Below are 16,081 nucleotides of genomic sequence, written 5' to 3' on the forward strand. Positions count from 1 at the left end.
ATAAAATTAGATTAGTAAATTATTGTAAGCGAAGATTGCAGGTATATACAAAATGTACAATTATAGGGAATAATATAAAATAACAAGAGTTCAGGGAAGGGGAGAGGTGAGGTGAGAAGGGGAGGGGGAGAGGTAGGGAATGGAGGGGGGAAGGGTAACACAGGAGGGAGGGAGAAGAGGAATGGTGTAAGCTTAGGTAGAAGCCGGTTCAAGCGGGGGCTCACCCGCTTATAGTGAAAAACCAAGTCAAGGGGGACAGAGAAGGGAGGGTGTAGATGAGAGCACGGGGACTTTAAGTATATGCTTTGGTGAAGAGCCAGGTCTTGAGCTTGCGCTTGAAGGTTTTTGAGCATTCTTCTTGGCGAAGTTCAACTGGCATTGTGTTCCAGAGAATAGGCCCGGCGATAGATAATGCACGGGCTCTCATGGAGGTTAATTTGTAAAGTTTGGGTGAGGTGGTGGGCATGGTGGCGAGATGAATGTGTCTAGTGGGTTTATTGGCTTGGTGAAATCGGAGGGTGTCATTGAACCAATTCATTTCAGGATTGAACAAGGCCTTATGAACGAGTGAGAGAGCCTTATATTGTATACGGGAGGCTATGGGAAGCCAATGTAGATCTTTTAGGACCGGTGTGATGTGGTCGTGTCTGTGAGTGTTGGTCAAAATCCGGGCTGTTGTATTTTGTAGTATTTGAAGGGGGTGGATGGCATTGTTGGGGAGTCCGAGGAGAAGGGAATTACAATAGTCGATTTTGGCAAAGATAATGGTTTGTAGAACCGTACGGAAGTCAGGGGGATGAAGTAGAGGTTTAAGTTTTTTAAGGGTGTGAAGTTTAAAAAATCCATCTTTTATTATACTACTGATGAATTTCTTCAGTGTGAGGTGGCCATCGAGAATGATACCCAGATCTCGGACTTGTTGAGCAAATGGGATGTGTGAAAGAAGAGAGGGGTTCAGTTGGTTTTGGGGTGAGATAAGCATAATTTCAGTTTTAGTGGTATTGAGGGCTAAGTGGATGGAAGATAGGAGATTGTTTATGGATTGAAGGGTATCTTTCCAGATATCCATGGTTTTTGAAAGAGAGTCGGTAATGGGGATGAGCAACTGTACGTCGTCAGCGTATATATAGTGAGGGAGGTTGAGGCTAGAAAGGAGGTAACAGAGGGGTAAGATGTAGATATTGAAAAGGGTTGAGGAGAGGGATGAACCTTGTGGGACACCTTGCTTGAGGGGTATGGCCTTGGAGATATGATTTCCTAACTGAATTTTGAAATCTCTGTTACTAAGGTAGGAATTGAACCAATTGAGAGCAACACCTGTGATGCCAATTTCAGTTAATCGCTGTAGGAGAATGGAATGGCTGATGGTATCAAATGCAGAGGAGATATCAAGAAAGGCAAGGATATAAGATTGTCCTTTCTCAAAGCCTTTGAGTATATGATCTGACAGAGAGAGTAAAAGAGTCTCGGTGCTATGAGATTTTCGAAAACCGTACTGAGAAGGTGCAAGGATGTGGTTGTCATCGAGATAGTCGGTAAGTTGTTTGTTAACGGTTTTTTCAAGGAGTTTGGATATGAAAGGGAGATTGGAAATGGGGCGGTAATTGGCTAGATCAGAGGGGTCTAGTTTAGGCTTTTTTAGAATAGGTTTGACGATTGCTTGTTTAAGGGGGACAGGTACCTTTCCTGAGTTAATGGACAGGTTGATGATGTTAGTTAAGGGTTTAGCAATGAGGTTAGGTATTGCGAGGAGATGTTTGGTGGGTATTGTGTCAGTTGGATGGGTGGAGGGTTTGGCTTTTTTAATGAGAATTTCTATTTCTAGTGTAGAAGTGCATGATAGAGAAGATAGAATATTAGTGTTATTTCTAGTCTTAATTTGGTTGCAGATGGGTTCAGATTGTTGGGTGGGAGTGGATGATGCATTGGTGAACCTGGATATCAACTTGTCTATTTTGGTTTGGAAAAATGTGGCAAGTTCTTTACATTTAGATTTGGCTACGTCATCTGGGACGTCAGAAGCTGCTGACTTGGTAAGAGAGTTAACGTACTCATATAGCACTTTAGGATTGTATTGGAATTGGTGTATTTTGTTAGCGAAGAAATCTCGTTTTGTATTGTTAAGTTTTTCTTTATACAGGTGTAGGGAGGATTTGAATTGTGCCAAATGTTTATGAGATGGGTCATGGCGCCAAATCTTTTCGGATTTTCGAAGTTGTTGTTTGAGGTTTTTTAGTTCGTGGGAGTACCAAGGTTTCTTTTTGTTGTTGTTTTGTGAGGAGATGAGTTTGGCTTGTAGGGGGCATGTGGAATTGGCTATATTATTTGATATTCAAAATCTGAAAATGTGAGTAATCAGGAACGGAACAAACGGCTGCCATATGTATATCATAGTAATAGTTCACATACCTTATACAAGACCATCAGGAGCGCGAGCGCCCGCTGATTTCAACTCATATTTAAAGCACTCAAAATGGCACGAAAGAACAAACTCTCGCAAGATACTGGGAATGACAGAAGAACACCTGTGATCATATTAACATATTAGACAGAATTGCTAATAAAACAGATACCACTCAATATCCTTATTAAGACCGTGGGGGGAAACTGAGTTGAGGATAAAGATCCATCGCTGCTCCCTCCGGCCTAGCATACAGGCGAAATCTCCTCCCCGCGGGGACGGCGAGACCACCTCCAATACCTGGAAGGAGAGGTCAGCGATGGAGTGTCCGGCATGTATCCAATGAGCCACTAAAGGTTCATCAATCCTAGATAATCTGATATTAGAACAGTGTTCTATAATTCGTGTCTTAATCATGCATGAGGTTTTCCCCACATAGACCAATGAGCAAGGGCATGTAATCATGTAAATTACTCCTTTTGTGCAACAATCTGACTGGGAATGTAGATTTAACACACGTCCTGACCCAGGGTGTTTGAAAACTGTAGACGTCTCAGTGTGGCTGCACATCGTGCATCGGCCACAGGGGCTGTGTTGGCCCCTAGTCCGAAGTAAGTTTTGTACAGGCGCCAGCGATGTGTGCACAAGCCGGTCTCTCAAATTTGTAGCTCTTTTAAAGGTGAAACGTAGGGGACCATGCATTAAATCAGTGAGGGACAGGGCTGACCAATGGCGTTTGATCATGTTCACAATAGACCTTCCTATGGTAGAGAAAGGGAGAATACAGTTAAAGCATACATCATCACACTGTGTGGAAGAGCTGAACAACTCACATTTTATTTCAGATTTTGAATATCATCTGGTCCCTCCCGATGCAGCCACCACGAAACACGGGACCGTGTCGGGGGACTTTAAGCTCCTTGCTGTTACACTAACGGAGTTGCCACAGTGAATGTATTATGAATGTTCACAATAAAAATATAGTTTACTGATCGAATGGAACTGTATCTCTCTACTTGCACCAGTGTTCCTATGTACTTGCTTATGTGCAAGGTTTGCTTCTGCTCAATATTAGATTTCTATTACCCCAATATTGAATGGGTAAATGTATCATCGGGACATGCTGGAGAGATAAAGTTCCTGAATGGAATAAATGACAGTTTTATGGAGCAATTGGTTCAGGAGCTGACGAGAGAGGGAGCAATTTTAGATCTAATTCTCAGTGGAGCACAGGATTTGTAGTGGTAACAGTAGTGGGGTAACACCTGGCAATAGTGATCATAATATGATCAAATTTGAATTAATGACTGGGAAGGGGACAGTAAGCAAATTGGAAGAAGGATCCAACAGAAGAATATAGGATAAAGCATAAGCATTGGCAAGTTGATAAGACAGGCTCAGAGAGAATTTGAAAAGAAGTTGGCCGTAGAGGCAAAAAGTCACAGTAAAAACTTTTTAAAATATATCCGAAGTAGAAAGCCTGTGAGGGAGTCAGTTGGACTGTTAGATGATCGAGGGGTTAAAGAGGCACTTAGAGAAGATAAGGCCATCGTGGAAAGATTAAATGATTTCTTTGCTTCGGTGTTTACTGAAGAGGATGTTGGGGAGATACTCGTATCAGAGAAGGTTTTCATGGGTAATGATTCAGATGGACTGAACCAAATCACGGTGAACCTAGAAGATGTGATAGGCCTGATTGACAAACTGAAGAGTAGTAAATCACCTGGACTGGATAGTATACACCCCAGGGTTCTGAAGGAACTGAAAAATGAAATTTCAGACCTATTAGTAAAAATGTGTAACCTATCATTAACCTATCATTAAAATCATCCATTGTACCTGAAGACTGGAGGGTGGCTAATGTAACCCCAGTGCCAGGAAAATAGTCGAAAGTGTTCTAAAGATCAGAATCACCAAACAAATAGAAAGGCATGGTTTAATGGAATAAAGTCAGCTTTACCCAAGGCAAGTCTTGCCTCACAAATCTGCTTCAGTTTTTTGAAGGGGTTAATAAACATGTGGATAAAGGTGAACCGGTAGATGTAGTGTATTTGGATTTTCAGAAGGCGTTTGACAAAGTTCCTCATGAGAGGCTTCAAGGAAAAGTAAAAAGTCATGGGATAGGTGGCCATGTCCTTTTGTGGATTACAAACGGGCTAAAGTACAGGAAACACAGAGCAGGATTAAATGGACAATTTTCTCACTGGAGGGGAGTGGGCAGTGGAGTGCCTCAGGGATCTGTTTTGTGCTTTTCAATATATTTATAAATGATCTAGAAAGGAATACGACAAGTGAGGTAATCAAATTTGCAGATGATGCAAAAGTATTCAGAGTATTTATTTATTTATTTATTTAATACTTTTTTATACCGACCTTCATAGTAATAACCATATCGGATCGGTTTATATTGAACAAGGGTATAACTGAAGCGACAACTAAAGTAATTAACAATAGAGGTGAATAAGGCAAAGTTACATTTAACAAGGAGTAAAAAACTTGGAAGCTTAAATAGCTGGAAAGAAGGTAAAGGCAGGTAGTAATTATAAAAATAATACAATAGAGAATACGGGTTAAAGCTTAATGTGCTTTAACCTGGAAGTGCCAGAGTCCATCGTTCAGGAAGATAAAAGACCATCGTCCAGGTGAGAATAAGGGCAACTAGTGATTGTCTGGGAGATCAGAGAAGGCTTGGTGAAAGAGCCACGTCTTGAGTTTTTTTCTGAAAGTTAAGAGTAGTTAAATCACAAGTGGATTGTGATAAATTGCAGGAAGACCTTGTGAGACTGGAAAATTGGGCATCAAAATGGCAGATGAAATTTAATGTGGATAAGTGCAAGGTGATGCATATAGGGAAAAATAACCCATGCTATAGTTACACAATGTTAGCTTCCATGTTAGGAGCTACCACCCAAGAAAGAGATGTAGGCGTCATAATGGATAACACATTGAAATAGTTGGTTCAGTGTGCTGCGGCAGTCAAAAAAAGCAAACAGAATATTGGGAATTATTAGAAAGGGAATTGTTACGTCGGCCAGCCACGGAACCTGTGGCTGGCCTTCCTCACCTCCTACCGCTGTCTCAGGAGCTAGTGTGGGCCCCTCCACGATGTGGAGGGAGAGCCTCCTATGCTGCCCTCCTCCTGGCAACCCTAGACATCGTGGCATGGTGGAAATGCCGTTGCCACTGTCTTCATGGTCCTGCTTCGCGGCACACACACCGCCACCGGCTGCTTCCTCCTTCTGGGGTCTGTAGGCGTGCGCAAGCTCCCCAGCTAGATTTAAAGGGGCCGCGGCGTGCTGAGGCTGCCAGCCCGTCCTGGTGACGTCATCTACCAGGACCTACTTAAGGCAAGCTCTGGCAGTCAGAGTTTACCTTTGCAATAGGTTCCCTCGTTCCCTATTGCCTCCTGGCGATTCTCCAAGTTCCTGAACCCTTCTACCTTTGGATTGCTTCCTCGGACTTTGACTTCTGCATTACCTGACTACTCAGTTTCCTCTCTCCAGCCCTGGACCTCTGCATCACCTGACTACTCAGTTGTCTCTCTCCAGCCCCAGACCTCTGCACTGTCTGACTATTCCATGCCTCTCTCCAGCCCTGGACTTCTGCTTCATCTGACCATCCTTTTGACTCTCTTCTCATCTAGACTTCAGCCTTGCTTACCACTGATTCCAGATTGCCACCAGCCCTGATCCCAGCTTGCTTATAGACGCCTCTTCAGCCTTTGTCCTAGACATGGTTCATTCAGGCTTCAGCCTGCTTTTGCTCGGGCACCCTCTGTCTGACTGTGTTTCTATTGGCACCTGGGTCTCCAGGACTCCGCCTCGTCCAGTAGAGACTGATACCTATACTAGTTGCTGCCTCTGGGCTGACCTCGATTCACCGATCGACAACCACTGACGGAGGCCACCTAAGTCCAGCCAGCCCCAGCACCCAACAGCTCAACCCGCGAGGAACGAGGGCTGGTATTGGTGAAGCACCAGCCGGTCTCCGTCCATCAGCCCTCTCTACCTGCAGACGGTGGGATAGCATCAACCCCACCTCAGCCCAAGGGTCCACCTCTGGCGCAACAGGAATGGTGAATAAAACGTAAAATGTCATAATGCCTCTGTATCACTCCATGGTGAGACCGCACCTTGAATACTGTGTACAATTATGGTTGCCCTGTGAGGAAAGACTAAAGAGGTTAGGATTGTTCAATTTGGAGAAGAGACAGCTGAGGGGGGATATGATAGAGGTGTTTAAAATCATGAGAGGTCTAGAACGGTGAATCGGTTATTTACTCTATCGGATAATAGAAGGACTAGGGGGCACTCCATGAAGTTAGCATGTGGCACATTTAAAACGAATCGGAGAAAGTTCTTCGTCACTCAACGCACAATTAAACTCTGGAATTTTTACCAGGGGATGTGGTTCATTCAGATAATGTAGCTGGGTTTAAAAAAGGATTGGATAAGTTCTTGGAGAAGTCCATTACCTGCTATTAATTAAGTTGACTTAGAAAATAGCCACTGCTATTACTAGTAACAGTAACATGGGATAGACTTAGTTTTTGGGTTCTTGCCAGGTTCTTATGGCCTGGATTGGCCACTGTTGGAAACAGGATGCTGGGCTTGATGGACCCTTGGTATGATCCAGTATGGCATGTTCTTATGTTTCAATCCTGGCTATTATTCATTCACACATCTTGCATACACTGAAAATTTAATTGTCTTTAAAAAAATGTAAAATAGGTGGATTCAGGGGAGGATCCAAGATGGCGCACGCATAGTCAGCAGTGTGAACACCGTCGGGCTGAATTCCTAAAAGAATTACCTATTTGTTTTCTCCTCAATGGGAAGGAAAAGGAAACCTCGAGCTGGGAACTTCCCTGCAGTACCCCGCTTTTGCTACCTTGACTGGCCCGATGGACACGCACATTCTGCGAAGCAGCCCGATATTGGGGCCTCAGCCGCTGGAGGGAGGGGGAGGGGAATTAGAGCTCCCCTCTCTCCCTGGCTCAATTTAGTCTTTGAGCCCCGAAGAGAGATTGCCACCCGAAAATCCTGCTCTCGCCAGGAGCAACCGTGGAGGGAACGCCGACGGCCCACGCGGCAGTTGGGGCGTTTACAGAAGGGTCCATACCGGCGGCATTGGCAGTGGAGAGCCCAGGATACACCCTGGGCCATCGGCAGGATATCGAGCAAGGAGCTAGACCGAAGGAACCTGGTCTAGTCAGCAAAGGTACTGTTCCCAAGCAATTTGGTGGGATTTCAGTTTTAACTTCAATAACAAGGCCTTCTGTCTTCACTTTGGAGAACATCTGGGATGCTATTTTGGAATTGAAAACTTTGATAACTCAGCAAGTTTCTATCTTAACCTTGAAATGTGGGGACCTGGAGAGTAAAATGACCGAGATATCTAATGTGACAACTGAATGTGAACAACAATTAATATCGGTAAGGGTTCAATCCAACTCTGTACAACAGACGCAAACAGCATTAATAAAGGAAAATATAAATTTGAATACGAGGATAGAAGCGCTAGAGAATTCCGTAAGAAACAGGAACCTCAGATTGATAAACTTTCCAAAATTGCCATTAATTCCTCCCAGGGAGATGTTCAAGAGGTACCTGGTAGAGGTATTGAAGGTTCCAGAAAATGTGATTCCTCCGGTTTCAAAAATATATTATTTACCACAGTTTAAAAAGGCTCCTGAGAATCAGCGTGGAAATCAGGTTGAAGATGAGGTGTTTACACCATTAATACCAGTGAGTGAGCCTACTTTAGATGTGTCTGCATTGCTGGAGACCTCTGATACAGAGATGGCTGTACCCGCTACTTTAATTGTAACTTTAACTTTAGAACCGGACAAAGAATGGTTATTAAAACTGTATTTCTGTCAGAATCGAGCAGTTCCTGCACTACAAGGTTAAAATATTTCCAGACGTAGCCAGGCAGACTCAAAAGAAAAGAAGACAGTTCTTGTTAATGCATACACAAGTTCAACAAATTGGGGGAGTATTTTTCCTTAAGTTTCCATGCAAATGCATGATTAAATATCAAACTAAATCTTATGTTTTTTATGATCCTCCCCAACTTACCCAGTTCTTGCTTGGGAAAATACAACCTGCTGTACTTGATGGGAATCCCTAGGCATAATATCCTTGCTAATCTCATTATATAATGGCTGTTTTTGTGACTATTGCTATTTTCTGATAAATATTTTCTTTAGGTTGAGAGATGGATCCTCCTTATTTTGAGGACTAGAATTTAAAGATTGAGAGTAAATATGTAATGTATGTATGGTACATGTTAAAATAGTTTCTTTGATAATATGGAGATACTCTCATATCTTTTATTATTTTTCTGTTAAGATGTAATGTCTTGTATAATTAAAAATTGCATAAATAAAAAAAAAAAAGTAAAATAAAATTTAATCTTGCATTCACTCATCTCATTCACAGGGACGGTAACTTTAAAACGAGCGCGTGGGCCCCCATACACGCATGTATGGGTACCCAAGTACTCATATGCTGGAATTTTAAATTGTGCAAGCAGTTGCGCACATATTTAAAATATGCCTGCCACGTATATGTGTGCTCCTAATTTAAAGCAGTTACTCAAGCAAATGAATTTTCCGTATCATCCTTAAGATTTTGTTGGGTTTAATGCATGCAAATGTAGCAGATTTTAAAACATGCTCAGTTTTACCAATTAATCTACCAGTTTACCCATTCCATCTCAAACTTATCCAGACCTCTCTGTTTCTTCAGCCTGCACACCCCCCAGTTGACTGAGACCCCTCACCCAATCATTTTAGGGCTAAACAGAGATTTCTGCAGACTTACACTAGGTCATCTCAGCGGCAGCAACTAGTATAGGAACAGCTCCCCTATGAGGAAAGACTAAAGAGGTTAGGACTTTTCAGCTTGGAGAAGAGACGGCTGAGGGGGGATATGATAGAGATGTTTAAAATCATGAGAGGTTTAGAACGGGTAGATGTGAATCGGTTATTTACTCTTTCGCATAGTAGAAAGACTAGGGGGCACCCCATGAAATTAGCATGTGACATTTAAAACTAATTGGAGAAAGTTCTTCTTCACTCAACACACAATTAAACTCTGGAATTTGTTGCCAGAGGATGTGGTTAGTGCAGTTAGTGTAACTGTGTTTAAAAAAGGATTGGATAAGCTCTTGGAGGAGAAGTCCATTACCTGCTATTAATTAAGGGGCGGATTTTCAGAGCCCTGCTCGCGTAAATCCGCCCAAAACCGGGCGGATTTACGCGAGCAGGGCCCTGCGCGCCGGGAAGCCTATTTTACATAGGCCTCCCGGCGCGCGCAGAGCCCCGGGACTCGCGTAAGTCCCGGGGTTCTCGGAGGGGGGCGTGTCGGGGGGCGGGCCCGGTCGTCGCGGCGTTCCGGGGGCGTGTCGGCAGCGTTTTGGGGGCGGGTACGGGGGCGTGGCTACGGCCCGGGGGCGTGGCCGCGCCCTCCGTACCCGCCCCCAGGTCGCGGCCCTGCGCGCAGCAGGCCCGCTGGCGCGCGGGGATTTACGTCTCCCTCCGGGAGGCGTAAATCCCCCGACAAAGGTAAGGGGGGGGTGTAGACAGGGCCGGGTGGGTGGGTTAGGTAGGGGAAGGGAGGGTAAGGTGAGGGGAGGGCAAAGGAAAGTTCCCTCCGAGGCCGCTCCGATTTCGGAGCGGCCTTGGAGGGAACGGGGGGAGGCAGTGCGGCTCGGCGCGCGCAGGCTATACAAAATCGATAGCCTTGCGCGCGCCGATCCAGGATTTTAGTGGATACGCGCGGCTCCGCGCGTATCTACTAAAATCCAGCGTACTTTTGCTTGAGTCTGATGCGCAAGCAAAAGTAGGCTGATCGCGCTTCTTTTAAAATCTACCCCTAAGTTGACTTAGAAAACAGCCACTGCTATTACTAGCAATGGTAACATGGAATAGACTTAGTGTTTGGGTACTTGCCAGGTTCTTATGGCCTGGATTGGCCACTGTTGGAAACAGGATGCTGGGCTTGATGGACCCTTGGTCTGACCCAGTATGGCATTTTCTTATATTCTTAAGAGCAAAAATAAACATGCACGGCTAACAGCCCGCAGCTCACTGCAGCCAGATTAAAAATAGCGAATTCCATACGTAAATTTTGGTCCTACCCCAGAATGCACCAGACATGTCCCAACTTCGCATGTAATTTGTGGCTTTTAAAATTCACATTGATCATGCATGGCCCATATGCTCGCATATATGGCCCTTTCAATGAAAGCAAACCTTTTAAAATTCACTCCTATATTTGGAACAAAAAGACTAGGTGCAGTGGCCTGGAGTTTCCAAAGACTGCTGTTAAAAATGTAAACATCAAAAGGAAGTGGAGAACTGTAGGGCAATGTAGCAACACATTTTATAAACAATTTAAAAAAGAGAAAAAATATAGCCAGGAAGCTAACTTGGGAATGAAGCTAAAATCATGAAAATATTTAAAGAATCATACATTGCCACCAATCCTCCCATGATACCCATCTTACAAAAAGTTTTACACTTGTCTAATTATGCTTTTAGACTATTCAGTTTAGCTAAAAATATATTTCCTGGCATTTTCATAATCACATGACCAATAACCATCAATAATTAATATATAACATTGTAAAATTTAGTTTAGTGTACCATGATGATCAAGCAAACTGAAAGTGTGGCCTAAAATAAACACATTGAGAAGCACTGGCCTAGGGAGACTGTCTATTAGGAACTGTCGGATAAGTTTTCATGTGACTTGGAGCCAGGATATGGGGCTTGATGGACCAAAGCTCTGACTCAGCTTGGCACATCTTGTGTTCTTAAGTAAAAGCCCTAAAGGAATCACAGAAACACAAGCATATGACATTACTATAATTAAAGTGTGACCTGGCAGGCATCGCGTGTTCCTTCCTCATAACCTGCACACATCATGTTCTTCGTTATCGTCCATAGCCAGACCTTACACAGGTTCCAGTCCATCAGGACCATCTCCAGCTTCTGTAATACTGGGGTGCTTACTGGTCTTCCTGAAAATAAACACATATTGTTTATTTATAGACCGGGAGAAACACCTCCTTCCGTCACCCTATTTGCTTTGCAGTAGTTTTCAGACCAGCCAAATATTTGCAAAGTCTGCGGGCATTTTTACACATGGGACTTTGCACAACTTTTCAAAGTGAGAATACCTATATGCTTTTACTTTTTATTTATTTAAAATCTTTTCTATACCGTCACTAAGTTATCTACCATCGCAACAGTTTACATGCTGGCACATAAATGAATGTAGGGAAATGTTGAGATTACTTACCTGATAATCTCCTTTTCCTTAGTGTAGACAGATGGACTCAGAACAAATGGGTATAGTGTGCTCGTGCTAATCTCCTTTTCCTTAGTGTAGACAGATGGACTCAGAACAAATGGGTATAGTGTGCTCGTGCTAATCTCCTTTTCCTTAGTGTAGACAGATGGACTCAGAACAAATGGGTATAGTGTGCTCGTGCTAGCAGTTGGAGACGGATCTGACATCAGCACGGGTACATATACCCCCCACAGGAAGTGAAGCAACTCAGTAATCTTCCTTGCAAAAGCTGTTATGGATATATGTGTACTGACCGATCAATTAATTAATGAAACAGGATTCCCCTGACCAATTGATAGAAGCTGGAGACCGCCAGCGCTCCCAACCGGAAGGCGTCGACACCTGGTGAAACCCCTGTATACCGGCACCTGGTGAAACCCCTGTATACCGGCAGCCGGGTGGGATGCTGAGTCCATCTGTCTACACCAAGGAAAAGGAGATTATCAGGTAAGTAATCTCAACATTTCCTAGCGTGTAGCCAGATGGACTCAGAACAAATGGGATGTACAAAAACTACTCCCGGACTGGGCGGCAGGCTGCCTGAGGACCGCGTAGGACTGCCCTCGCAAATGCTGTGTCCTCCCTGGCCTGGACGTCCAGACGGTAAAATCTGGAGAAGGTATGGAGGGAGGACCATGTCCTCTTTACCAAAGCATACACATAAATTCTCCTTGCTCTCATCTATGTTCCCCTCATCTCTGTTCCCCCTTCGACCTGGCTTACCACTAAAAGCATACACCCACCTCCCCTCTCTCCCTTTTATGTCACACTACCCCCTCTCCTACCCCTTCTCCCCTCCCTTCTCCTTACCTTCACCCCTTACCCTGCACATATGTTAAATTATGTTAATCCCTATTATTGTACATATTGTATATACTTGCAATTTTTGCCTACAATAATTTTCATCTACCTTTATTCTTCTGTCACTTTTCCCTTCAATAATTCCTCTGTCACTTTTCCCTACAATAATTTATTAATCTAACTTTTTTTCTGCTGTCACTTTCCCCCCCCCCCCCCCCTTTTATCTTCTTTTACCCTTTTGTAAACATGTTATTTTAATTTTAGTTTAATTCTTTATTTCCCCCACCTTTCCCTTTACTATCTAGTTATTATGTTTCAATATGTTCTAATTGTATTATGTTAAACTTGTTCGATGTAAAGCGCCGCTACAGGCACTAGTTTTATGTTACGCTGTGAACCGATGTGATATCATTGATGAATGTCGGTATATAAAACCTTTAAAATAAATAAATAAATAAATAAATAAATAAATAAATGTCGCCGCCTTACATATCTCTGCGGGCGACAGCATCCTCGATTCTGCCCAAGAGGCCGCCTGCGCTCTGGTAGAATGAGCCTTGACCTGTAGAGGCACTGGCTTCTCGGACTCTACATAGGCCACTCTGATAACTTCTTTGATCCAGCGGGCGATTGTGGGCCGAGAGGCCGCTTCCCCTTGCTTCTTCCCGCTGTGAAGGACGAACAGATGGTCCGTCTTTCGTACTGCTTCTGTCATTTCCAGGTATCTGGACAGCAATCGTCTAGGTAGGGATGGACGAGGATTCCTTCCCGTCTGAGACCACTGCTATCACTACGATCACCTTCGTGAAGGTCTGCGGCGCCGTGGCTAACCCAAAGGGCAAGGCCCGGAATTGGAAGTGCCGGTCCAGAACCTTGAAGCGTAGGTAGCTCTGATGATCCCGATGGATCGGGATATGCAGGTAGGCTTCCGGCAAGTCCAGGGCCATGAGGAATTCCCCTGGCTGTACTGCGGTCTTGACAGAGTGCAGAGTTTCCATGTGAAAACTCGGGACCTTAAAGTATCGGTTGACTGACTTGAGGTCCAGAACGGGTCGGAAAGTGCCCTCTTTCTTGGGTACCATGAAATAGATGGAATAATGCCCAGAATTCATTTCCCATGCAGGTACTGGGATTATGGCTTTCAAGGACAGGAGCCTCGCCAGGGTAGCTTCTAATGCCGCCCTCTTTTGGACTGGACACGAAGATTCCACAAACCTGTCCGGAGGGATGCGATGAAAGTCCAGGTAATACCCCTCTCGGATGATGGCGAGGACCCACTGGTCCAACGTAATCTCGACCCATCTGGGGTAGAAGAGGGTTAACCTGCCCCCTATGGCTTCGTCCCCCGGATGGATCGGCTGATTCTCATTGCGAGGTGCAGCCGGGACCTGACCCTGAGCCAGCTCCCCTTGTGCTGCTTGTTCCGAAAGGACTGGTTCCTGGCCTGAGGACGAGGTGCCTGGTAGCGACTCCGATAGGGAGTGAAGCGTTGGGAGCCTCTACCTCTGGATGGCCTCGGAAAGGGGCGCTGGTTCCTCCTTGACCTATCTTCTGGCAATCGGGGCAATGGAGAGGTGCCCCATGTGCTGGCTAGTTTGTCTAGGTCGCTGCCGAACAGAAGAGAACCCTTGAAGGGCATTCTGGTGAGGCGTGTCTTGGAAGGAGCATCAGCTGATCAGTTCCGTATCCAGAGCTGCCTCCTGGCTGCTACTGAGGATGATACCCCTTTGGCTGTCGAACGGACTAGGTCGGAGGCGGCATCCGTGAGGAACGAGAGAGCTGACTCCATGTCCGCTGCCGGGGCGTTGTTCCTGGCCTGCGACAAACAGGAACACGTCACCACTGTGCAGCAAGTTGCGATCCGCAGAGACATAGCTGCCACCTCAAAGGTTTGTTTCAGGATGGCGTCCAGGTGTCGGTCATGAGCATCCTTGAGGGTTGCCCCACCGTCCACTGGAATGGTGGTGCGCTTGACCACAGCGCTAACAATGGCGTCCACCTTGGGGCACGCCAGCATGTCCTTGATCGCCGGATCCAGGGGATACATGCCAGACAAGGCCCGACCCCTTTTGAATGAGGCCTCCGGCGCATTCCACTCCAGATCGATCAGCTGTTGTGCTGCTTGCAGGAAGGGGAAATGTTGGGTCGTCGGACGAAGGCCCTCCAGCAGAGGGTTCTGATTGGGTTCCCCCGGGGTGCTGGGGCCAGGAATAGCCAATTCCGTCAGGCACTGGGAAACCAGGTCCGAGAGATCCTCCTTGGGAAAGAAACGTCTCATGGTTCGATATGGCTCCATCCCCGAGGGAAGTTCCCCCTCCTCGGGGAGCTTGGACTCATCCTCCGAGACATCAGGATCCCCCTGAGCAGGGCTGCCTGGTGGCGGGTGCCAGCGATAAAGACGAGAGGGTCCCGGGGCAGGGGCAGCGGGGCCTGGGCGGGCAGCCGACTGCATCTGTACAAAGGCGTGGATCCCTTTAAATAAGTCCACCCAGGAAATGGAAGCAGTCTCTAGCCGGCGGGGAACCAGGTCCCCCAGGATGCCTGGTTGTTCAGGACGGCCCGCGAGATCCGGGGTGACTCCTGAGGAACTGTCGGTAAACCTTGGTTGAGACCGGCCCTGGCCCGGGGCTCCCATGGCCTCTTCACATTGGGCACCAAGGGAGTCTGCCTCCTCGCTCTGCATGACGCTAAGGTGGCATGCTGAGCAGAGGGCTAGAGCTTTCATGCCGGAATCAGGAGGTGCCACCTCTGGAGACGCCGGGGTGCTTAATTGCTCCATCGCGTCTCGCGAATGCAGTGCGCCGGCGCTTATGTGATATGCGTGCTGAGCAATGGCTAACAAGGGCGCCGGACAAGATGCGCACAAAAATATGTTTCCAATAATATGCGCTTAATCACATACGCCCGATAATATGCGGGTGATAATGTGCGTTCAATAATATGCGCTCAATATTATGCGCTCAACAATAAGCGCCCGATAAGAGGCACTCAAGAATATGCACTCGACAATGTACGCTCAAGAATATGCGCTTGACAATAGACGCTCAAGAATATGCGCTCAACAATGCAAATACTATGCGTGAACGAACGTAAGAACGTACGCTTAGAACATATACGCTGGATACTATATTATCGCTCTGCGCAAGACTTGCACTGTGCGCCAATCGACGGGCACCTATCAGTGTGCAGCTTACCACCATGCGCTCAACCCTGTGCGCCTAGCCGTGTGCGCTTAATACCTGAACAAGGCAGACAAAATGGCGACCTCCTCGGCGTGCCGTATATGCAGGCAACGCCGCCAATCCTCGCGCCACGGAGACCAGCAAAAGTAAGAGATGTACGCCTTACCTGATCTTCGGCACTTCCCGGCTGCAACCCGGGCGGTCTCCGGCTGCGGGGGGAGAGGGTGAGTACCTTCACCGCTGCGCTCGAGGAAGTGCACCCGCTGCCTCTAAGCCGCCAAACTCGTCACGCTCGGGGCTAAGTCCTCACCGCGAACGGATCGGGACCGAGGTGC

The 16,081-nt window shown here is 46.1% G+C and overlaps 1 protein-coding gene across 1 annotated transcript in view; it reads right to left on the reverse strand.

Moving 5' to 3' along the window:
• LOC115078661 (mucin-5AC-like) overlaps positions 1-16,081 on the reverse strand; it is a 272,470-nt gene that overhangs the window by 114,463 nt on the left and 141,926 nt on the right. The window contains exon 4 of the mRNA XM_029581615.1: positions 11,292-11,431. Within this exon, the coding sequence (XP_029437475.1) occupies positions 11,292-11,431 (140 nt within the window). The remainder of the gene's footprint in view (positions 1-11,291; positions 11,432-16,081) is intronic.

This window comes from Rhinatrema bivittatum, chromosome 16, assembly GCF_901001135.1.
Source record: "Rhinatrema bivittatum chromosome 16, aRhiBiv1.1, whole genome shotgun sequence".
Lineage (NCBI taxonomy): Eukaryota > Metazoa > Chordata > Amphibia > Gymnophiona > Rhinatrematidae > Rhinatrema > Rhinatrema bivittatum.